Raw genomic sequence first — 26128 nt, 5'->3', positions numbered from 1 at the left:
GTTTCTGAACTTGTGGAGGGGACAACAGCTTTGGAATCAGTACATGGATTTTTAATAACTTGTATGTTGAATGTGGTTTGTTAGTTGAAGTCATTATGCTTTCTTTTTATAAGAAAGACCTTATTTACTGTAAAAGCAGCAAAGAGTCCTGTGGCACCTTATAGACTAACAGACGTATTGAATCATAAGCTTTCGTGGGTGAATGCCCACTTTGTCGGATGCATGTAGTGGAAATTTCCAGAGGCAGGTATAAATATGCAAGCAAGAATCAGGCTAGGGATAATGAGGTTAGTTCAGTCAGGGAAGATGAGGCCCTCTTCTAGCAGTTGAGATGTGAACATCAAGGGAGGAGAAACTGCTTTTGTAGTTGGTTAGCCATTCACAGTCTTTGTTTAATCCTGAGCTGATGGTGTCAAATTTGCAAATGAACTGAAGCTCAGCAGTTTCTCTTTGAAGTCTGGTCCTGAAGTTTTTTTGCTGCAGGATGGCTACCTTTAAATCTGCTATTGTGTGTCCAGGGAGATTGAAGTGTTCTCCTACAGGTTTTTGTATATTGCTATTCCTAATATCTGATTTGTGTCCATTTATCCTTTTACGTAGGGACTGTCCAGTTTGGCCGATGTACATAGCAAGGGGCATTGCTGGCACATGATGGCGTATATTATATTGGTGGACATGCAGGTGAATGAACTGGTGATGGTGTGGCTGATCTGGTTAGGTCCTGTGATGGTGTCGCTGGTGTAGATTTGTGGGCAGAGTTGGCATCGAGGTTTGTTGCATGGATTGGTTCCTGAGTTAGAGTTACTACGGTGCGGTGTATAGTTGCTGGTGAGAATATGCTTCAGGTTGGCGGGTTGTCTGTGGGTGAGGACTGGCCTGCCTCCCAAGGCCTGTGAAAGTGAGGGATCGTTGTCCAGGATGGGTTAGAGATCACTGATGATGCACTGGAGAGGTTTTAGCTGAGAACTGTATGTGATGGCCAGTGGAGTTCTGTTGGTTTCTTTCTTGGGCTTGTCTGGCAGCAGGAGGCTTCTGGGTACACGTCTGGCTCTGTTGATCTGTTTCCTTATTTCCTCGTGTGTGTATCATAGTTTTGAGAAAGCTTGGTGAAGATCCAATACGTCTGTTAGTCTATAAGTTGCCACAGGACTCTTTGCCGTTTTTACAGATCCAGACTAACATGGCTAACCCTCTGATACTTATTTACTGTAGGTGCTATATATAAATATCCTCCTTTAATTGACTGTTTTCTTTATATGTTTGTATTAGTGAAATGGATAGGAACAGTTTCTTTTTTGTGATTTTAAAATAACATTTTGGACCATACTTTCTGTTCCGAACCTGAAGCTGCAACATGCCTTTTTATTAAATCCTGTTTCGGTTTGGACTTGGCACATTCTATTGTATTGGAAAAAAGTACAGACAAATATATCACACTGTCCACATATCTATTTCCTAGTGTTGATACAATTATTTGGAAATGCTATATTTCAGATGAGTGATGACTTTTGTAAGTACCTTCTTTTAAAAGTAGATGCAAATTAAAACAGCACTCTGTGAAGGCACTATGTATACCACATGTATTTTAATGAAAGTACTGTAGTTTATTAATCCAAAGTAAGGAATAGGACTAATCCCATACTGTGCATAAAGCTCTGGGTTTAAAATGTAATTGTCCCTTTCTGGCATCAAAGAAGTCTCTTGCCTTGTAAAAATGGCATATAATGCAGGCTTCTCCTTTTTCCAGTGCATCTGACAGCTATTAAGTAATTCAGCTATGTACTGAAACTTGTTAGCTTGCTGGTAGCATGATCCTCAAAAGCTTAAAGGTCACCAGAAAATATATATCATTTAAAAGCATGCCATTTTGGAATAATTTGCCAAATGCCCGACATAACAAGGGTCAGAGGGACATTCAACATAGCCTTAATTTAACCCTTGCCATCTTGTCAAAATGGTCCTAGACTCCCAAAGCTGGATTTCTGATCTCAGTTACACCAGTGTAAATCCAGAGTAACTTAACTGGAGTAATTGTGGATTTACCCCCAGTGTAACTGACATCAGAATTTGGCCTCTTGTGTCCAGATGAGCTGGCTCCCAGTATATGGTATCTCAGCATGAACTGCTCAAGACTACCCCAAAACCCACCTTAATCGTTGGCTTTCCACCAATAGCTTCCATCTCTGTACTGATTCCCAGTTCCTCTTGTATTACCTCAGTCTCCATGTGCACATAGCACAACTCAGGAGGTTTCTTCCCTGTGTAATATGACACATTCTTTATATTTGTTTTAAAAAACTGTCTTCTCAACCCTGTTCCTTTCTCTGTTTTCTTCATATTGTAGGGTCTTGTCTTCATAGGAAAGTTCACTGGTACAGTCTTAGGTGTCTGTAATTTAATCTTAGGTGTCTGTAATTTAAACCCATTTAGATAAAGCGGTGCAAACCCCTGTGTGGATGCTCTTCTTTTGGTTTATGAGTGGGGTTTTTCAACATAGCTTAAGTCAGTTGGGAACAGGTTTAAACTAAACTGAAAAACAAAGCCTCTCAAACTGGAATAATACTGTCCACACAGTGGTTTGCCCTGGTTTCATTATATTGATTTAAAAACCAATTCAAGTTAAACTGGTGCAACTTTCCTATATAGACATGATATATCTGGCTAATTTGGGGTCAGATTCTCCTTTTCTCTTATGCAGATACACAGGGGGAAAGGCCACAAGGAGCTTTCCACTACTACCTTTAGTGCACCCCAAGCAAGGACCAGGGGCAATTGCGGTCCTTGTGCTCTCTCTATGTGCCCTTAAGGACACACATCACTGCAGGGAGTAGAGGGCCAAACAGATTGAACTATAGTGCAGACAGTACATTCCCACACATACACTTGCCTGAAAATCTCGGTGGGACAATCTTTAGGACACGGCTCTTAATTTTTCAAGTTATATTTTGACAACAAATAGGCCATCTGCAAGCTCCAATATTTTTTGTAAAGCAATTCTCATTCAAATTGATAATATAATTATTTATTTTTATGATTATGATTATTAATTATTCTCACTGTGGTAGCATCTAGCAGCCCCCGCCATGGAGGAGGACCACATTGTGCTAGGCACTGTACAATGACGGAACAAATATTAACACTTAAAAACAGAAAATACAATCAAATTATAAGTGAAATACTGTATTCATTCATTACTTATGCAGAGAAAGAAAGAACAGGGCCCTTCGTTGTCTTTTGCAACTTAAATGATCCACTGCAGTAATCAGTGAAAAAAATCAGTTCAGGAAGAAGAGAAAGCAGTATTCTCTAGATACTTAAGTGGCCCTGACAATTCTAATATGCCTCCACTGACAAGCTGCCCGCCAGAGCCAAAACACACAGCATCTGATCCCTTATTCCAAAAGATCTATTTTGCCAAGAGGAAATTATCACATTCTCTCTTCAAATAATATAAGTGCCCATGACTAAAAACTTCTTTATAAACATATAAATTACATATTTAAAACCCATCAAGGAAGATTCATTTTTAACGGAGTTTGGGGGAAAACAGGGTCCGATTCAGATTTGGCATGAGCGGGTTTGACTTCACTGGAGTTTCTCTCACTAGCATCAGGTCTGAATTTGGCCTGCCCGAAGAGAATGCAAAGCTATATTCAAAAAGCTGTAATAAGTCAGAGGTTGTCATATTCACGTAAACTGTGTTAATTATTCAGCATAACCCAACTGGGACTGACTGTACATTTTTAAAGGGTACAATAATACACAAAAAGGGCTAGATTGTAAATGTATCATCTTCCCTGATTCAGGAGCAGCGCACAGTTCCACTACCCAGGGAGCAGGCCAGAGAACAAACTGCAATTCAGTAACAGTTCCTGCCCTGGTCCCAGCCATGCTCTGCACCATACTGCACAGTAGTACAAAATACTATTAGCCATTCTCTTCAGTTTCTTTGGAATTTCAGGGCCAGATCCTCAGTTAGTGTAAACTGGTTCAGGTCCATTGAAGCCAATGGAAGTCCACTGATTTACACCAGTTGAGGATTTGCCTCTTGAAGCCAATAAAGGCTGACTAAATGGGAGTGGCGAAACTGTGATGTCCCCTAACTACATTGAAAATGTGGTTAAACCATGGTATACTATATCTCCCATCCAATTTTGGCGATTTAAAATAAAGTGCACACATTTTCTCCAGCTCCTTGTTTATCTCTACGGAAGGATTACTATAAAATTTGCATAGCATTCTGTCCAAGGAATATTGGAATTACACAGCTCTGCATCATTCTATCAGTCAGATTAGGCAAATGTATTTCTCAGTGTCCATTTCCAACACAGGGCGTGCAGTACGTTTTTTCTGCTATACTAGGAAGCAACAATATAAAGTTTGGGTTGTTTCTTATGAATAAAGTATTTTGCAGCTTCCAGCAATGGGTAATCTCCAAAAATTGCTAGCATTGAAGAGCAGAACAGGCTTAACACATTTTAAATATCGTGATGATACGGAGGCTTAAAAGGATTTTGTCTCCCTTTTCTCTATGCTTGCTAGTGCCTTAGAAAAATTACAGAAGGGACAAGGCAAGTTCTCAGATCACAAAAAAACCACAGCATTTTTAAAAGCAGAATCTTTGAAAAGCAAGTCACCCTGATTTATCAGTTCCTTCTCTGGCATGCATCATGCCCTCTTCCCCCACAGGGGTTCTAATGATGCATGCAATGATCCATAGACAGCTGGAATCAGGAGCACCTCAAGGGCTCCATGACATACAAAATTCCAAAGAGAGGTAATAAAGTGGGGGGAGGGAATATGTGAAAAGGAAGGAGTGATACAGAAGCCATCATGATGGTATATTGCTTCCCCCCACTTATCACCAGTGACTGGGCAGCATGGCTGTTTTTCTGTGAATTTTAATTCCAATGGTTACATCTGGAGTACACTGAAGGTGGGTCTACTCTGAAAAGTGGTGATGTAGAAATAGCCTCTTTTCTGCCTAGAAATCAGAGGTATTAAGAGACAAAACTGCTGACTGAAGTGACAAACAGATTTTTACTACTTTTCATTCCTGATCGCACTACAGAGCTGATATAGAGATTGAAGAGTGAGAAGCAGGATACTAGCCTGGCTTGTACATTGTTAACTAATTTCCAGTGACAGGGTTACTACATCTGCATAATCTCACTGAAGGTAATAGGGTTGCACAGGTGTAACTAAGAGCATTTCTACACTACAAGGGCTGCAGCTACACCGCTGTAATGGAGATACTTGTTACAGTGACGGAGGGAGTTTCTCAGTCGCTGTAGTAAATCCACCCCCTCAAGAGGTAGCAGCTAGGTTGACAGAAGAATTCTTCCATCTACCTAGCAGTGTTTACACTGGGTCTTAGGTTGGCATAAGTATGTCTCTCAGGGGTGTGATTTTTTCACACCCCGGAGAGACATAGTTGCATTGACATATGTTTTAAGTAAACACAGAATTTGGCTTGCAGAATCTCTATGACTGGTGATGAAACATAATTTAGTAAGAACTCAATTTAACTTTTAGATTCCAGGCTGCGTGTGCATGGGCTTGGCTGTTAGAAAAGACTTAAATTGTGAACTCAGGAAATTTCACCTTGAAATCACTGAGAGGCAACAAATGTAGATTTCCCCTACCCCCAAGCCATTATTCAATAATCACTTTTCTAAGTAGAGCCAAACTTTAAACTCCTGATTTAGCTATTTAAACAGATGCTTCAACGTGAAACTTCTGTTGAGCCTGGCAGACGAAAGGAGCCTGGAGAAATAGACAGAAAAACAACCAAAAAAATTACAATCTTTAAGCATTTTTACAAAGGTTATTTATACCTTAGGCACATTACTCAGCTCTGTAGCATATACATGAACTGATCTCAGGATAAAAATAGTAAGGAAGCTAGTGGTTCCTGGTGGATTTAACTGGTAGCGGGCAACTCAAAAATCACATGTCTGAAAGGATTTTACCTGCTATTGTTATGAGTAACACCTAAGATCCCTAGAACAGAAAGAGATTACCGGGGATGGGACGGGGGTGGGAGAAATACCCACATTATCTTCACTTTTTCATTTGATTCTCTTTGTGTATTTGACCACCCTTTGAATATAGTCGGTTTCACTGTTTGTGTTGCTGGTATCTGTCTTTCACACAGCAACAGGGGAGAGAATTTAAAAAATATTAGGAAAATATGATTGGCAAGGAGACTGCAGGCGGGTGCACTACCTAGAAAATAGTATGCTTTAAATGCTCTTTTTAATTGACTACATGTCAAGTTGACAGTGTCTCTTTAAATTAGAGATGGACAGGTTCACTCACTACCTAGTGTGCTCTCTCGTGGCTAGGCATAGTGTAGCAGCCCTTCTGTGTCTGTTGCCTCTGCTGGCAGCTACTCTGTTCCTTCTTACTACAGACAGCGAGACTCATCCCCTCCAGGGTAGCAAAAACTCCAAACTGAGCACGAGGTCTTTGTTCTTCTGCACCCGGACTTCAGCCCTGATCTGGGCTCCATAGTCCTTGTTCCCTCACTCCAGAGGCTTATACCACCCATTGTTAGGAGGGTCATAAGGGGAACCCAGGCCCGCCTTCTCCTCGGGTTCCAGCCTGAGGCCCTTGTGATAAGCAAGTAGGGCCTGTTTCTTATGATCCTTCCCAGAGCTGTTTCTTACTTTTGCCTGTATGCAGCATCTGTCATGGAACTGTGCTCTCCTGCCTCCCTCCCTGTAGTTTTGTCTTTCTGTGCCCCTTTTCTCAGTTTGTTGCTGAGGAGCTTTCGCAGGATGGCTCTGGCCCTCTGGGCCACCACCTGGAGCCAGTATGAGCTTATATTGCAAGCTCTCTCTACTCTCAGTCCTCCCTTATTGGACCTGCAACACTTCCTTTGTAGGAACCACCCAGTCTGTTTGTCCCCAGCTGGGTCTAATCCTTAATTACTTGTCTCCCTCTCCCTCCAGGTGCCTTCACAGAATGGCTCTCTGGCTCCCCTTTACCATGTCACTGCCAGTGTGGGGTTCATATACCCCATGATGTGGGCAAACTGGTTCAAATTGAGAGAGAACTGGCCTAAGTTTTGTCCAAAATCAAACCATATGTAAAGTTGATATAAAGAGACTCAGTAATTTATCATTAAAAAACAAAAAAACAATACAAAACCCCTCTGCACTTCCTTGTCTTCTCTGGACCTAGAGCCAGACACATGAAAATATCGAAAGGCGATTCTTTGGGTATTTCTGACCTTGTTGAAACCTGGAAGCCCTGAAAAATCTTGAGTGAACCTGTTTTTTTCCAACCCAATTTCCAGACCAAAGAAAAAAAAAAAGAAGAAGCAAATTGAATCAAGTTGCTGGGATCTTTTGAGTTTCATTCATCGCTAATTTAAACAAGATCTGACATCAGCAGAAGGGTTCAACAAGCTAAACAGCAAATTTTCCTAAATGAAGGCCATGCCTACTCCTATTGAAATTAATGGGAGTTTTGCATGATTCAGAGGTAGTGGGACTTTATATCCCAAGTTGAATTATGGCCCTGATCCTGCAGTTGGAGCCACTAGCACAGAGTGCAGGCAGATACTTCGTCTGCCTTAGTGGAAACAATAGCAGAATCCAGGATCATAATTGCTCTTAATCTTTAATTAAGAACATAAACTTTAGTAAAGCCATAAAATTCCCTTTTCATTTAAAATAAGAAGCACATGCTCAGTGTTTGATTACATTATATAATTTGTAATTCCATTTACTTTTCCAATGGCTTTTTACTCTAGATCTCTTGAAAATCAACTACAAACTTATAACATTCTACTTATTGAAAACTGTAGTGTCTGTGACATCCATCAAATGCACAGAGACTGTGATAACACAATGTTATGACTGCAAGTAATGTTCAAAATGTAGCAGTTTCATACAAGCAGGTGTCAAAACCATATGACAGAGTAAGGTTTGTAAGTTTCAGTCCTGACATTTTACAATTGATAAAAATATGACCAGGAAAGTGTTTTACTGCAACTGTTGCTCTTTCCGGGAAGATAAAAGCAACAAAAATTACCTCAAAGTCAAATATTAATGTTTTAGAGTGAGGATTTTTCCTAGTAATTTCTGATTTAAGTGTAATTCGATTAATATTATGAATGCTTTCATTTTTGGTCCTAAATTGAGCACTGCTTTTTATTTTATTTAATGATTAGTGTCCTGCTCTTGTTCCCATGGGAAAATTCTAATTTATTTAAATGGAAGCAAGACTGCGGGCCCAAGATATTAGGTTTTGAACCACAAATAAAAGTTTGAAAATATTTTTGGATGGACTAGCCAGAAGGGAGCACTGTGAAATCCTGAATAATTATCCAGATTTTAGGGCAGCATTTCATTTACTTTGGAAATATTTAGATGACTGTGGAAAACCAGAAAAATCTCAGGGCATGGCTACACTGGAAACTTCAAAGCGCTCCTGGTAATCCACCTCCATGAGGGGATTAGCTCCAAGCGCTCGGATCCTGTTTACACTAGTGCTCTGACTTGCTTAAAGCGCTCTGACTTGCTGCACTCAGGGGGGTGATTTTTCACACCCCTGAGCCAGCAAGTTAGAGCGCTATAAAATGTAAGTGTAGCAAGCCCTAAGTAAATTCAGGTTTCAGAGTAGCAGCCGTGTTAGTCTGTATTCGCAAAAAGAAAAGGTCATGAAAGCTTATGCTCAAATAAATTGGTTAGTCTCTAAGGTGCCACAAGTACTCCTTTTCTTTTTAAGTAAATTCAGTTCTTCTTGATACAGTCTAGTATTTTTTCACTCCCTTAGATTAGTCATTGCTAATACATACTGTAGCTCAATGCACCACAATAACCACTTCAGTTGCTCTCCTTTCTAGAGATTCACTCCACCAAAGCCCATTATGTCCCCAGTAAACTACAGCACTCATCTTAGCACTACTGAAATGTTATGATGGAATGAATGGTCTTAGATTGCTTGAGACTTTTGCAAAATGTCCAAGTGTCTTGCTTACAACACTCCTGCTAATACATCTCAGAATGATGTTTGCTTTTTTTGCAACAGTGTTGTTTTACTGTTCACTCATATTTAGCTTGTGATCCACTCTGAGCCCCAGATACCTTTCCACAGCACTCATTCCTAGGCAGTCTTTTCCCATTCTGTACGTGTGCAACTAATTGTTCCTTCCTAAGTGTAATACTTTGCATTTCTCCTTATTGAATTTCATCCAATTTACTTCAGACAATTTCTCCAGTTTGCCCAGATCATTTTGAATTTTAATCTTATACACCTTAATAATCGTGACTTTTCTACTGGGACATTAGTTTAAAAGTGGGGTTGACACAGAAATACCACATCACTTTGATCAGTAAAAACCATACAAAATGACTCTACATCCAGCCCATGATTATGGATTTTCTCCATCTGAGGAACAATTCCCTGTAGAACTTGAAAGCTTTCATTTCCACTACCCAGACCTATCTGAAGGTTCACTATGCTCTAATACGCCTGTGTAATTGAAAAAGTAGCTTCAAAAGCAGCCACAGAGGTAGTCTAGATTTGGGTTACCACCTGCAGCCATGCCAATACATGCTGCGATCCCACTAGAGCTCACAAACTGAGCAGTGTCAACATGCATCGGTACTGGGATGGGAGATTTCCAAGGAGTAGACAGGGGCTGCCAGGAGGGCTGTTCATGATGCCTTGCTGTCTCAGAAGCAGAGTGCCATGGAGCCATTGCACAAGCAGGGTGCTAGAGGGCACTGTGCTGCTGGAATTCTACCGGGGTATAATATGAACTAATTTACACAGCATCTGATACAGGATTTCTGTATGCCTTGCAAACACTAATTATAGCTTCACAACACCCTTGTGAGATCTGTATTTTCTGAAGCATGAAGCAAGTAAAGCCAAAATTTTCAAATTTGGGTGTCTAAGTTAGGGATTTAAAGGCATATTTAGGCACCTAAATACAAGTGGCCTAAGTTTCAGAAGTGCTGATTATCTGCAGCTCCCATTGAAGCCAATTACACTAGGATTTTCCCCTACTCGTGTTTTCTCTCTGCATAGGAACAGCAACACTGTTCTTTAGCTTATTGCAATGTCACTATAAGAAAATGGTAATTATGTGGTGGGTTTTTTAATTGTAAAAGCAGTCACGAGGACTTGATCAGTAAAGGCATCAGATCCAATATGTCAGCAGTAATTTCACAGTTCTCATTGGTTTGTGCCAAACCCTGCATTGGAATCAACAAGACTGCAACATTTAAGTAATAATGATGCCTTACCACAGCGTATTCATCAGTTTAGCTCACATGTGAAAAAGAGGGAGGTTGTGTCCTCCTAGGAACTATTTAGCCATACTGCAAAGACATGGCATGAGTAGTTACAATGTGGCATGATTCATTATTCTAGATAGGTCTGGCTCTAGAATCAGAGGGATTTTGAGGCCCGCTGGCACAGCGACAGGGGGAAATGTGCATAATGCCTGTCTGTATCATGCCTGGCTCAGTCAGCTGCACTAGTACTTCACTTTAATGAACACCAAGTTTATTCACAATTGTTCAACTGTTTTAGATTTAGATTAATTGTGTTTGATTAATATATATTACTGCATCATCTGCCTTGAAATGGAAACGGCACAAACTTTGCTAAAATAACTTGTAGCCCAGTGGGCGAGTTTGCTTTATTATATTCACTGCTACTGTAGCCCAGTGGGCTAGTTTGCCTTCATTATATTTACTGCTTTGCATTATATTCTGCTTTGCATTATATTCAGCAGTAATTCATATGTCTGGGGCCTTTCACCTAGATAAATGGACCTAAAGCATAAGGTCCATGTATGACTGTGACGTTTAACATAGAGTATGCATTAAAGCAGATTGGCATAGGGGCTTTCCTAAGTTCATACCCTTTTAAACTTAACAGGTACGCCACAACTTAGAACTTGGAAAGAACTGAAATAACCAGTTAGGACAGAAATAACTAATGTGATATCCAACCACAAAAGGGCTATGATAACGAATTGATGTATATAATAAATTGAGATAATTGAAATACTAACCTACAGGAAAAAGACACTCCAACATTAGTGAGGTGAGGAAATACAAATAAGGAGGAGGGACAAATCCCCTACTGAACACTGTATACATTGAACATCATGGCGTCACTGTAACATATTATAAAAGTGGCGTCCCAGCCTAGGGGCAGTAGGAAAAAGAGATGTAGTCCTTGGGAGGTGCCAGAATGATGGCTACTGGTGATGATGGGGAAGGTGATGAGGAAGATGATGGCTAATGTTTCAGGTTGTTCTACAAGGGATGGTGTGAATATATGATAAACAATACCCATAAATATAAAAGAGTTCCTATATTGTGAGTGTTGCAACTGTGCAATCAGGGTTCCCAACTATATAATAATTTAAATAATACTGGGCCTGATCTTGGGGCAAGAACCTGTCTACCCTCCAAGTGATAACTGGAGATTCTTAAGTAATCAATATAATTAATACATAATCTAAGATCAGGTTACAGACTGTCTAATTTCAGTATAGTGTACCTATTCTAAGTACCTGTACATCTCCTACTAAAATGCTGAATTCCTCAGAGAGTATCACCAGAGAATCTCTACACTGCACCTGGACCAAGAGTGTACCAGCTGGGCTACTTTTCCTTTCTCCAGCCACATAAAAAGGACTGCATCAGAAAAGATAGTTCAACTATATACCTAGACCATAGGAAGTTAGGTTCCTATGTTTTTCTTTTGGGATCTGATCCAAATGAGGCCGATGGAAAACCTCCTACTGAGGCTTTGGATAAGGCCCTTAGGGACCTACATAAGTACAATTTTCATAACAGATTAGCACATGGTAGTTCCCTCTGAATGCCCATGGACTCAAGAGCTGAACTTTAGGCACCCAGTGCTGAAAATCATCACCCAAGTCTCTGATCCCTCTCTTCACTAACAACAAGGCCTATACACACAGCCTGATAATCTACGTCCTCAGCTCCCAGTGAAGCCAGCACCTTGTAGGACTGGGCCTTTACAGTCCCCTTCAAAATGTATTGAGACTTTTTACCCTGCTGGTTGGTAAGTGGGGCAAAGAGAGGCAGAATCCTCTAGTGATTGATGAGAGGCCCTACTTAAAAAGAATAAAGGGATTGAGTTTCAAACAGCAGCAAGGAAGAAGTATTTGCAAATCACAGAAAGTTCCTCATAGGGGTGTTGTGAGGTACTACACTAAGGGTTGGGGACATACAAGTACCCTGTGATTATTATAGACAGACTTTTTTCCCACAAGGTTTCATGAAATAATCGTGAAACCTTCCTTCCCACAAGAAAAACCTCTATTCGCAGGCAGGATAGTATTAGTGGCAAGTGGGGGAGAGAAAGCTTACTCCTACTGGTGTCATTCCATAACCTATGAAGGCCCTAGTGCATCGGCTTGCAGGTCATTGGTGGGGCTGTCTTTTGTGGCTCATCTGAACAGCATGCCCTTGCCTAGTCACAAATCTGCACAAAACACTCAGTCTCAAACATTTTTTCTTCATAATATATTTTTTTATGAATTTCTGACACAACGCCAACTTTTTTACATTGCCATCATATTACATCATGGTATGGTCATTTCAAGTCTCAGACATGATCTAGAAAGCTACAATAGAATGAGACATTACAGTGTGAATGTTGCACACCAGATCATTTGGTAGAACTTAACAGTCAGCTATATCTGCTGACTGATGTACCTGCCCATTTTTGAAGACCGTCTCGTGGTGTTTTATGTTGCATTTGTGTGTTATAAATAATGTAAGCATTGTATTTATTTTTCCCAAAGAGCCTGAATGTCAATTAGTGTATGCCATAAATAAATATTGCTCAGTTTCCAGATATCCATATGAAATACAAGAAGGGACAAGGAAATAAAAACTGGGATGGCTGCCAGTTTCATAGGCTGAGTAACGTCAAGCTAAGGTTCAAAAGAGATCCCACCATATTAATACTGGAGCTCTATTATCTGATACAGCAGTAAGTCTATATTTTGGGATCAGTGCTATTTATTATCGAAGAAATCTTACCCTGGCAGTTCTGGTGCACTGGGAAGGGAGAAAGAGCATAAATGAAATGAATCTTCAGGCAAGTAGTAAGGCAATATTTCTACTCATGGCTGAAGAGGGCATGAGGAGGAAGAACTGGCTACTATGCCAGCCTCTTAGGTTCTGAAAGAAGCTATATTTGCCAGCAAGGGGGCACATCAACTCCCCCAACCAGCTATTACATGTAGCATTGTCAGCAACACACATGACCTGAGGTACATTCTCCTCCTTTACCGCCATGTGCACAGGGCTGGTTGAAAAACACATTTTTTTTCCTGCCAAAAATTTTGAATGAACAATTTTCATTTGAAATTTTTTCCATTTTGGGGTGGACATTTTAGATATGAATCAAAATTTCCATTGTACTTGGGCTTTGGAAAGGGAAATGTTTTCAACATTTCAGATTTTTCTTTTCCTCTTTCAATCCCCACTTATTCCTCTTTTCTCTCCCTCCCTCTCTCTATCAACTTTTCAAAACTTACAGATTGTCAAGAGGAAAAATGAATCACTGCAACTTTACCACCGTATAACTTTTCCAAATGTTCTTAGCTTCCAGTATTTGGAATATTTTGGGGGTTATCAAAAACCAAAGGAAAAATTCAGATTTGGAATCAAACAAAACAATTAATTTATTTTAGAAGCCTTCCACTAAAAAATGGAAAAAAATTCATTGAACACAAAGTTTTCCTGTAATAATTTTCTATGAGGCCCGACTTTGGGGGCAGAAAATTATTTTGTTTGAAAAATTTTTACAAGCACTTAATGTGCATCCTGCAATATGCCTCTTGCACTGCAGGATCCTGGAACAGAAGCACTGACCAGACTCACAGAGGGATAGACTGTCTTGTTTGACTTCTTGAGTTCTCTTCCAGCCCTACCTTTCTGATTCTATAACCCTACCAGTGCTAAACAGTGAAGGGCCTGACTCTTTTTATATCACTATAAACTACTATTTAGAATATTACACTGTTGCTGACATCTCCAAAATTAGCCTGCATGCAAATCATTTGTCATACACTTAGCTCTTTAAATTTTAAATTTCCAAGTTATCTCCAGATACCATAGTCTTTTATTCAATTACGTTGAAGCTATTTACACATAGTGTTATAAATAGAGCTGTTGGGGTGTCTGTTTCATGGGAAACGTGGTGATTTCAAAATTTGTTTTTGTTCCAGATTGGATCAAAAATATCTCATTTTGAAATTTCCAGTGAAATGAAATGTCCACACAAAAAAATTGTTTCAGATCAACTGAATTGTATTGTTTTGATAAAACCTTTTGAAACAATATATCACTGTAATTTATGATCTAATATAAAATAAAACGCAGCTCAAAACATAATTTCGTCATAATCTACACATTCCCACTGAATTTGTGATTTTAAGGAACTGGCATTTTCCGATGGAAGAAACATTCATCTGGAAAATTTTCGATCTGCTTGAGTTACAATGCACTAAAACACATTTTGTCAATAACAGTATTGGACATGGCTAGACTCAAAGACCCTCTTCTGTCCCTAGAGTAGATGTTATCTTATTCTGTAAAATCTTCATACGCAGAGCACCAGAAATGACATTGGAAAGAGTCCCACAGAGAGAGCGAAGCACATTCTACAGCATTGATTTCACTGGGCTGGGACGAGAGGGGAGAGACTAAAATAACTGTTTTTTCCATCGCTTTTACAGTTAACAAAAGTAAATATACTGTCACATGACATAGCTCTCTGCCTGTTTCCATGCTGGATGATCTCTTTATATGGGCTCTTCTGAGTCTTTCTTTCTGGGATTAAAAAGCGCTTTCATGAGCTCCTTTAAAAAACTGTATCCCAATCACTTTACTTTTATGACACTTTTGTGTGCAGACTTGCAAATTTCTAGTAATGGCTGAGCAGTGCAAAAACCAAACTAGAACATAAGAATGGCCACACTGGGTCAGACCAAAGGTCCACCTATCCCAGTATCCTGTCTTCCAGCAGTGGCCAGTGCCAGGTGCCCCAGAGGGAATGAACAGAATGGGTAATCATCAAGTGATCCTTTCCCTGGTTGCCCATTCCCAGCTTCTGGCAAACAGAGGGCCAGGGACAGAGGCTAGGGACAGCCCTTGATGGACCTATTCTCTGTGAATGTTTCTAGTTCTTTTTTTAACCCTGTTATAGTCTTGGCCTTCACAACATCCTCTGGCAAAAATTCCACAGGTTGACTGTGTGTTTGTGAAGAAATTCTTCCTTTGGTTTGTTTTAAACCTGCTGCCTATTCATTTCATTTGGTGACCCCCTAGTTCTTGTGTTATGAGAAGGAATAAATAACACCTCCTTATTCGATAGCATTCTCAGAAAAGAGCAAGCTGATTTTTGGAAAGTGTGTGGATGCACAGACCACATCTTCACTCTACAAAACGTAATAAAACAGTGCTTAGAATGGCAATGGCAACGCTTTTGATAGCATTTACAGGACCAGCCTATGGTGCATTCTGCAGGCATATGGAATTCCTTTCCATATAATCAACGTCATCAAAAGCTCCTATTTCAACTTTACATGCAGTGTTGATCACAGTGAACTCAGTTTTGAAGTCAAAACAGGAGTACATCAGGGGTGTGTCATGTCTGCAATCCTCTTCAACATTGCCATCAACTGGGTAATGCAGCGTACAACAGAAGACATGCCAAGAGGCATTAAATGGACACACTTCTCATCCCTTGAAGACCTGGACTTTGCAGATGATGTCGCTCTCCTATCACATATCCAACACCATATACAAGAAAAAACAACTCGACTCAATGCATTCAGCCAGCAAATTGGACTGAAAATCAACCACAATAAGACAGACATCATGGCCCTTAATATTGCCTCACCATCACCAGTATGCATAGAGGATTATGTTCTCACCAATGTAGAAACATTCACATAGTTGGGTAGCACCCTGATGGTGGAACAAGCCAGGACATCCCGAACAAAATCAATAAAGCCAGGAACACCTTCAGGAGCTTAAATACAGTCTGGAAATCATCAAAATACACCACCAAAAACAAACTCAAGATTTGTCAGCGCTGTATACTTTCAACACTACTTTACAGTGAAGAATGCTGGGGAATGAGAAAGTATGACATGTCCAAACTGTTTTCATTCCATACAACCTGCCTCAGAAAAACCCTCCACATATGTTGGCCCAGAACACCAAGATCTATTGACACAGTGCAGCCAAGAGGGTCTGAGCATCATCATTGCCAGGAGGCGTTGAAGATGGATCGGTCATGTGCTTCGGATGGAAACTGATTCCATCACCAGAGTAGCAATAAGATGGAAACCTGAAGGCAAGCAAAAATGAGGTTGCACGAAAACATCATGGCAAAGAGCTGTGGAAGCCGAGCTGAAAAACCTGGGGCACAGTTGGGGAACCACTGCCAGAAACAGACAGGAGTGGAGGAGCTTCGTCGCTGCCCTAAATGCCAGAAGCGTAATAGGAACATGATGATGATGATTTACTTTCTCCACACCAGTTATGATTTTATAGACCTCTGTCATATCCCCCCTTAGTCATTTCTTTTCCAAGCTGAAAAGTTCCAGTCTTATTAATCTCTCTTCATATGGAAGCCGTTCCATACCCCTAATCATTTTTATTGTCCTTTTCTGAACCTTTTCCAATTCCAATATATCTTTTTTGAGATGGGGCGACCACAATTGCATGCAGTATTCAACTAAATATCCAACTCTGAATTTCAGTACAAAGACTTCAGCTGGTTCATATTACCTGAGGAACAAATGAAGAATATTAAAGAACTACAAATTCCTAAAGTATTTTTCTCACCTAATGTATTTCACTTGGGATTAAGGCCAAGGTTTTCAAAAATAGGAGCCTAAAGTTGGTGCTGCACCCTGAGCAGCTCCCATTGCAGGGAGAGCCCAGCAGTTCTGGTTCGCATGGATCATCCAGTGGCATAGGAGCCAGTCTTCCCAGCACTCACCCTCTCCCTGCTGCTGGAATAGAGGGGATGTCTGGGGTGAACAGGCACTACCAGAGCTTCCCTATGCTTTCCTGCCTGCTGAATCCCATTATGACCTGTCAGGGCTGTTGGTAGCTGGCATAATTCAGAATAGGTTTTAGGCTGCTCTCTTGTTGATGCCACACTGCTTGCCGGCCCAAGAGTGCCCTCTGCATCTCTTTACCTACACCACATGCCCCTCCAGCAAGAGTTGAGGGCAGGATTGGGCTACTAAAAATGAGAGAAACATAGTTTTGTTGCTAGTGCTCCCTGAGCACTGGAAAGCAGGAGACCATCTTGTACAGATCATGGCACTTCAGGGTCCAAGAGGACAAGCCAGGCCAGGATGTTTCTGAGGCCATAGCCCTGCCCCCTCTCCATCTCTGAACAAGTAGCTTAGCATCAGAGCAAACCTGGTGGAGTACAAGCTACTCTTGCAGTACAGGGCATTCCCTTCAGGAATCCAAGACATTATTCCTGCTCCTTGACTATCCATCCGTAATTATTTCAGAGGCCTTGCTCTAGCGGTGCCCCTTTAGCAGCACTCCGACTAACAATATCTGCAAAGAATTCCAAAAGGCTCTAAACATTGGAACAAGCTTCAAGAAAACACGTCTTGAAGATGCTGCACATCAACATGCTGAATGTGTGTGTGTACTGTAATGCCATCAGAGCGCAGCACAGAAAAGCGCTTTACAACCATAGCAAGTCATTTTTCAGTGGGAGGTGCTTGTTAGATTTCTGTAACTGAATTTGTCACATTTGTCATGTTACAGGTTGAACCACTCATATTTCGGATTAAAACCAAACCATTTCATGCAATGTCAAATTCTCCAAAGAAACAAATAATCCATCTACATTAGTCTGCCTGTCCCCTGACGGTAGCTGCTGATACCAGTATCTCAGCTTCATCTGAAACATAGCATGGCCTCATCTTACCGTAGTTCCACAGTTGCTCAGAGAGTACACAAAATGAAACCGGTGTTATGCTTTCAATCAACCAGTCTCTGTAATGCTCCGGTTATTTGCTTTCATCGGTTTGGAAGTTTTCTCACTAAATGTGAGGGCAAGTTTACACCCAGCCCTGCATGGACTGGAAGGGGCAGAGGGAAGATGGCGCACAGGACCTGGAGCTGCACTACCTCCACAGTACAGGGGCACGATAGAGCCTGTGAACCCCAATCCTGTAATGTGAAGCACATGGATGAGTTGACTTTTATGGCTGGCTTCAACATGGTGTGCAGGGGTGCAGCAATCTGACTAGGCACAACATATTGCAGGGTTGGGGCCTCCATCTGGACCCTCATTAGCTTTAAAAGTGTTCATGTCCTCTCTGTAGTGTGAACAAAAGTCTTGGATCCACCATTACCTAGAAGCCAGTGCAGACTTCAGCAATTATAGCAATAATTGTGCCTAGGAAATGAAATATTGTTGTCTGCTGACAAGGCTTTTGTTTTGTTTTACACAAACACATGGGGCCATAGTGTTTAAGAGGTCAAAGAAGCACATACTTATGCCACCAGAAGGGGGCAGACTGGATATGAAAGGATCCAAGGTGAGAAATAGAGAGATCCAACTGAAAGTTCCATTCCTACCCTACCAACTTCATTAAACTCTAGGGGTATGTCTACACTGCAGTGAAACACCCACAGCTGGCCCATGTCAATGGACTAAGGCTTGTGGGGCTTGGGCTGTGGGGCTATAAAATGGCGGTGTAGACATTCTGGAACCCTGGGATCCTATGAAGGCAGAGGGTCCCAGAACTCAGGCTCCACTTCAAGCCTGAACATTTACACTGCAATTTCACACCCATGCAGCCTGAGCCCTGTGAGTCCTAGACATCTGACCTGAGCCAGTTGTGAGGGGTTTATTGCAGTATAGGCATACTTTAGGAGTCTAATTAACAATTGTGGTACATACTCTTTGCCCTCCCATTTTGCTTATAAAACTAAGTAGTCTGCACACTCAGAATGACCTACGTACCACAGCTGCACCATTTCCTTCTTTCTTCTTACTTTCAAGACTCAAAGCAACCAACTTAACCCCATTGAAAAGCTTTACTGGTATGCAGGTTAAAAAAAGATCAAGACAGCATGATCTGGTATTTCTGGACCTAGCGTGCCCCCGCCCTTACTGTTAAAAGCATGACCCTTATTCTCCCAGCAAGGAAGATCTGCAACTGGATCAGCAAGTTATTGTAGGGCTTCAGTGTGTGAAAAGTGGGCCCAAAATCAGTGTTATTCAGTCTTCTTTGGAAAGTGTTTCAGTTCACTGTATAATTCATTATAATTCAAAACGCTTTTTTTCCTCATAGAGATTATACAACACTATTTGAAGACCCCATTAGCGCAATCTCATGGGTTAATAAAATGATCAGATATTTAAGGATCATGAAGGTCATTAAACTGCTTCTAGTATATAAAGTAACATGTCATTTCAAGACAATGCATCATATCTAATACAGAGCTTTTTAAAGCACCAGGAGGATCTGGAAAGCCAGTTTTGTTTACATAAATATGTCCATCTTCAGTACAAAATTTGACTCTCTCAATTACCTTTCCACAACATCCTCTCCATTCCAGCAAGTCGAGCTGTCCCGCATCACCAGGTCCCCATCACACAGCCTTTCTGCTATAGAGGCATAAAAGGTTCGGGATCGTTTCATGTAGTTGATGAACTCTCTACAAATTAGGAAGAGAAGAAATTAACAGCAGAGCAGTGAATTCCTGGGGTAAGTTAAATCTTTGGTTCATGGTTTTGTAAAATTAAAAGTTTGCATCCCTTTCAAAAAGAAAAAATCTAGCAAAGTTAATTTGCTCTTGTTTAAAGTGTATTCCTGTTGTTGATGTATCCTCCATCCCTATTTACCACAGCATTAATAGATTACATTGTGTTTAAAAGGTAGCGTTAACAAACAGCATTAGTGCATCCCACATGGATTGAAAAATTCATTTAAAGCTTTTGTATCAACAGAGAAAACATTATTTGTTTTCTGTTAAATGGATGTGTTCTGTCTATAACTAAAAGTCAATATTTTTACCCTTCCCCCCAGCCAGGGAGTGATTAATTAAGATGCTGTCAGTGCTATTACTGGATGGAAAAGGCTACCTATAACCAACCATGCAGTCCTCCATTAGGTGACTTGAACATACAATTCAAGTGTAGAAAAGCCAACCTTGTTGAGAGGGGGTTAGCACCACCCCACCATTGCCTTCCATGTCAGCTTTGTCTTAAAAAGGATGCTCCCTCTCATCAAGTCTGGTGCCCTGCCAGTAGTCGTGGCCTGTGCTTCATGTTTTGGAGGAAAAACAAAAAGTCTGGATAGTGCAAAGAGCCTGTTGTCTGATGTTGAATGGAGGGAAAAATTCCTTCCCAGGGGTAACCAGCTGATGTCCTAATACATGATTATACCTGTCTTACTGAGGTAACCATATAAAATAAATGTTTACCCACATGACCACAGCTTTACCTCAGATACCAGAGTATTTCTCTGTGTTTAGAATTCCAAGGAGTGAGATTATGGGAACTATTTCTGTAACCTTAGGTACTCCTAACTGGTACCCTTCATGTCTAAGCCTTGGTGCTATGAAAATACTGTTCTGGACATGATGCAAAGCCATGCACAAAAACTGAAACTAGCGCTCTAAAGGTCAGTTGTTGCTATTCCTGCTCTCCCATGCCATCAACACTGCAGTGTGGAAAGACAACAAAACCATTCTGGTTCAATTGCTTCCAGGGGGCAGGCTGTATAGGGCGACATTCCATGGACAAGGGGTTTGGTGATATGGTGGGTCGCACTGCACGGGAGTTGTCAAGGTATTTGTTACTATGTTGGGGACAAAGGGGGCCTTTAGCAAGACTCAACTCCCCAGGATGTAGCAAACACAGCAGAGTCACTAGACACCCACTCCTGCCAAACCATGGGTTTGGGGGATGGATTCCTTTTCCTCTAGCCCTTCTTAGGCCTAGTTTTCACTAGGAAATAAGAGGTTTTACAACCAAGTTTTAGCTACTATGGGGTAACTAACACATGGTTAAAGCCTAGCAGGGACACAGCTGGTGTAGTTTTAACATGAGGGCAATCATTTGGTTCTAAGGAAGATATGATCTGAGCCTATTCATGTCATTTTAGCAGAACTGTGCAGTCACTTTGGGTTCACAAGCATGGAATGAGCACCTCTGCCTCTCCCTTTCCTCCTCCTCAAACATTTTCTCTCTGCTTGGTGCAGTAATTAAATAAGTAGTAAACCTATGACTTAGATACATCACTACCTGCCCCCATAGGATCGCCTTAAGGGCTATCCATTGTATGAAGGTTGCAGAGATGCCTAGCTTGAAGGTTGGTCAGTCTACCAAACACACTGCTCTCTCAAAATGCACTCTTCTAAGTGTTCTAAGTGTTCATCTTAACCCTGTTTTCCCAAAGCTGTAAAGTCCTTTGGTATTCTTGAAAGATTTCAGTTTATGTTGTACATACATAAACACAAAGTCTCAAAATAATATCTTAGCAAATATAAAATTACGTGTTGATTTCTACTGTTTTCATTTCTTACAAAGGAAAACTATTTAAATTTTAATAGGAAAATTGTATTTTCCAATGGTTCACATGGTAATAAACCATTATTGATTTCTAAAGTAGCTGTATTCAAACATCTGTCTTTCCTAGATCAGAGTTGGTAATGGAACCAAGAGCCTTATAATTTGGATGAGTTACACAAAGAGACAACAAAATATGTCACCTTGTTTTCATTCTTACCGAGAGATTTTTTTCAAACTTCTGGATTTGTCATTCTTTGAAGCTTTCAGAGGCAGAGAACTGGAATAGGCCGGGGAGAATAAGCATCAATCAGAAGAGGTTGGGGGTGGGGGAGAAGCAGGAATTCAGGCAAATGAGGAAAAGAAATGAGAAAAAAGTAAAAATTATTTGAAAGAAAGGGTCATCAAGCACATGCACAGGATTATCTCAGAAAACAAATGAGGAAAACTATCATGAGATTTTCCAAAGTACTGATACAATTAAAAATATGTCAATGCATTACTGAAAAACATCAAGGCTGGTGGTTGAAGAGCTTTTTCCTAAGATAGCTTCAAACAAAAATTACAATTACAAATGCAGCAAATACAACAACATGCTAAAAATAAATTCTATGGACTTGAAATCTACCATATCCATATATGGAATGAATGAGTTGTAAATACAGGTCAGCTCTTATGTATATGAGAAAACAATAGGAAAAAATGGCTTTGCGCACCACACAAAAGGAAGTACAGGTGGAAACTCTTCGTTTTTCAGGGTAATGAGCAATCTGTTTAATCTTTTCATGGTTATGCAAGTACAGATTTTTGTGCTGTTCAGTTCTGGGACTCAACAACTGATAGCATTGAATGAGACAGGACTTCATGTGCATAAGAACCACCCTCCAAAGTAGAAAAGCCAGTTCACAGGATCATGCCAGAGGAAACAGCTAAAATGGATTTCTCTAGGAAAGCCCACATTTCCACAAGATAATGGCTCTTTTAGCAGTCCAGATTCAAGCATACATATGTGTTTTGTGGTTCTGCCATCCTGAGCTGTATAGAAATATTTGGATTAACTATTTCACATATGGTGGGGAGCCTGATGACGCTCTCATTTACATCAGAATAAATCAGGAGTAGTCAGTGTAAGATCAGGCTCTGGATGTCTAATCACCCCTCAATACTTCTGCATAATGCAATGGCTTTGTTGGGAGCTATACATGCACATAAAAGGCAACACAGACCCTTGTGCACCTTAGATACCCAGTGAAGCTTTACTGAAGAAAATGGACTATATTTTCAACAGCACTGAGCAGCACAAAGCGGAAGTCAGAGAGTTGGGGGATAAGTTAGCAAAGGAAGGCTGCTCTAAATTACTGAGACTGCTAATGGCCCTGAGAAGCCATTATAACATCCATGGATGGCCAGTGTGCTGAGATGCCCTGACCACTTCCTCATTAACCCACCATGTTCCCATACTGACCACATGGAGGGATGGTGGCATGGGAGTACTGCTACACCAGTTCCATGCTGTGCCACTAGAGGGTCCCCTTTGCACTGGGGTGATGCTCCTAGTGGGCCAGCTAAACACAAAGCAGTCCTTATGCTGGGGAAAAACAATGGCCAATGGGCACTATGTGCATGGGTCAGACTACCAACACTTGTTCTGAGTTGTTTTAATCTTCTCCATAGCCATTTGATTTGCAGTTGGCATTAACAATGTGTTTTGTACTTCCTCTTTGATAAAATTCGAACATTAAACACACCTACAGTTAGAGCCAACAGATACATTTAATTCAAATCAAATAGGTAGAATTGATTTCATACATTTCTTAAGAAACTCAAAATTAGTTATTTTAATAAAAATAAAAGACTCCCGGGTCACAAAAGAACAATGAAACCCTGACATAGTAAGATTTCAAATGCTGCCTTCTCTAATTAGAGACCAAATGCCATGTTTTATTTCTTTGCTAAGCAGAATATATTTCTATATTTGTAGGTAGATCTGTATCCAATCTGTGTTTAGTGGCGTGAAAAATATATTAAATACAGAACAGATACTAAAGGAGGGTATTTTCGCTTTCCCAAGTGTTCTGATCCAAGCCCAAAGAGTGTTTTGTGCTGAAATAAACAATAAAATCCCAATTTACTGATTGAGATATATGCTCTGTGTATTCCTACATCATCATGTAGCTTCATTTTTCCTGACATCCCTGCTATACATTACAGTAACCTCCAGGTTAAGAAATGACTACAACAGCAATGTTGCCAGTTTCAGTTAATCTCTGAAGAGTGTTGTGCAATTAAAAAAAAGGTAATTAAATCTATATATCTTCTTCATGCTGTAGTGTTGTAAATACATTCAGAGTTAGAAATTTACTAAGACCATGCAGTATTTGTACAAATTTCAGTCATCGTGCATTGTCCCAAAGGAAACAGATTTAGTAGAATTAAGAAAAAAAGGTGCAGGAACTGAATTTACACGGAGATGAATTAGGGAATCCATTTTAGTGAGAGAAAAAGTTCAGCAAAATACAAACATGTTATATCAGGAGAGCACTTAACACATGAGCTTAATTTTAAGTGCATGAGATGTCCCAGAGCTAAGCATGTGATTAAAAGATTTAATTCAGAATCCATCCCTATTCAGCACAGGACTTAGACATGTGCTTAACTTGAAACACATCTTTAAATCCCATTGCACTCAAAGGGATTAAAGCATGTGCTTATAGCTAGGCACCTGCTGAAGTCCTGGGCTGAATTTAAGTATGTATTTGAGTAGGTTGCCAGGTCAGGGATGGAGTATCAGCATTTTGAATTAGTTTACTGAGTAACATCTACTCTATCTTATAGTACTCTGGAATCCCTCAGTAAATCAATGGTACTGTTGCTCTTTACAGAGCATGGTGTATGTGCTGATGAGTTCTTTGATGACTGCTGAGTCTGATGTGAGAGTGACACTCCCATCCACAGGTAGGGTACATCCCTGCACTAGCAATGATCTGAATCTGAGCAGCAGATTCTTTCCTCCTCTGTCCCTGGTCATCACAAAAGCTTGATCCAGTCCGCCTCAGAATGCCTTGCTCCATCTACAAGCTGACTCTAGCAAACAGAGCAGCATTCTGCATTCCTTTTCCAATCATCTGCAGATACGAAGTGATCTTTGCACACATCTCAAAATCTGTGCAGCACTCTGCCTCTCTTTCTAGTCCCTTTGTGAGCTTCAGAGTACAGCACACTCTTTGGGATCCAGTAATCCACCATTAACTTGACACGTCCAAGCTTCCTGAGTCTTTTCTTACAAATCAATGTTCCCAAGAATGACATACCACCATGATTTAACACTTTCACATTTGTCACCCTGTCTTGCCATCTTATTCAAAGAATTTTATGCAAGCATCTATATCAAAGCTGTTTAGTCTTATGGCATATTTGTCATCAGTCATAAATACAGATTTTCACTTTAGTTGACAATTTGTTATTTGTTATCTAGGCTCTATCTTGCAAAAGATCAAAGTTCTTGGATGCTTTGCTGATTCTACTAGTGAGCTCAGCATCAAGATCTACATTGCTGGTAACAGTAGCGTCAAAGTAGCAAAACTGGTAAATAACGTTCAGATGAATAACATCTAAGGTGATATCTGGAACTGGTTCTGAAGAGCTTTGGTGCATGATAGCCTTCTACAAGCTTAGTGCTAGCCCAAAGATTTTGCATGAATCAGAGAACTTGGTAATAAGATGTTGTAGGGCATAAACATTATGAGCCACAAACCTCCATCATGTCTAGTGCTAAGATAGACACCCTCTTGAACGTCACAGAATGCATGTGGAAGCAGGAAAGAAAAGTAAATATTAAACACTGTAGAAGCTCATATTCTACCCTGCTTCACTCCATTATTGATGTTAAACGAGTGAGACTTTTGGTTTTCATACATTACAGTTGCCTTCATGCCACGGTGTAAGGATTTCATTATATAAGCTTCGTCAGAACACTCTGAAGCCCTAACCAACTAACCATGTCAAAGGCTTTTGTTAAATCTATAAAAGCCATGTACAGTGGAATACGCTTCTCTCTGCACTTTTCTTGCAGTTGTCTTACAGAGAAGACCATGTCTATGGTGGACCTTCCCAAACTGAAGCCACACTGGCTCTCAGGAGAGATTCTCTCAGCTAAAGTTTGAAGTCTAGGTAAAAGAATACAGCTTAAGATTTTCCCCACAATGTTAAGAAGAGATATACCTCTGTGGTTATTACAATAACTTCTGGCTTCTTTAATTTTATAGAGTTGGATGAAGCGAGCATCCTTAAAATCTTGCAGAACAGTTTCTTCCTTCCAATAGAGTAGCAGTACCTTGTGTAATCTTTGCAGCAAGTCTTTGTTTGCACATTTATAGATTTCATCAGGTAAACAGTCAGATCCTGAAGCTTTGTGGTTGGGAATCTTTTTGATGTTTTGTTCAAGTTCCTCTAGAGTAGATTTGGCATCCAGCAAAGTCATAACTTCAAACCCAGGCACTTCCACTAACACACGTTGGTCTACTACAGACTCCCTTGAGTATAT

At 40.4% G+C, this 26128-nt stretch overlaps 1 protein-coding gene across 4 annotated transcripts in view; it reads right to left on the bottom strand.

The window, feature by feature from the left end:
* The window catches only part of LOC125642570 (glypican-5-like), a 610585-nt gene that overhangs the window by 352343 nt on the left and 232114 nt on the right, over nucleotides 1-26128 (bottom strand). For 2 of the 4 annotated variants that reach the window (XM_048864159.2, XM_048864162.2), the window contains exons 5-6: nucleotides 21806-21865; nucleotides 19605-19730 (exon numbers count right to left, since the gene is read on the bottom strand). The exons of 1 other annotated variant lie outside the window; for it this stretch is intronic. In XM_048864159.2, the coding sequence (XP_048720116.1) occupies nucleotides 19605-19730; nucleotides 21806-21865 (186 nt within the window). The remainder of the gene's footprint in view (nucleotides 1-19604; nucleotides 19731-21805; nucleotides 21866-26128) is intronic. One more of the 4 variants, XM_048864160.2, reaches the window with a different exon arrangement.

This window comes from Caretta caretta, chromosome 9, assembly GCF_965140235.1.
Source record: "Caretta caretta isolate rCarCar2 chromosome 9, rCarCar1.hap1, whole genome shotgun sequence".
Lineage (NCBI taxonomy): Eukaryota > Metazoa > Chordata > Testudines > Cheloniidae > Caretta > Caretta caretta.
Note: the sequence above shows the minus strand (reverse complement) of the source record. Positions and strands in the feature narration are given on the sequence as shown.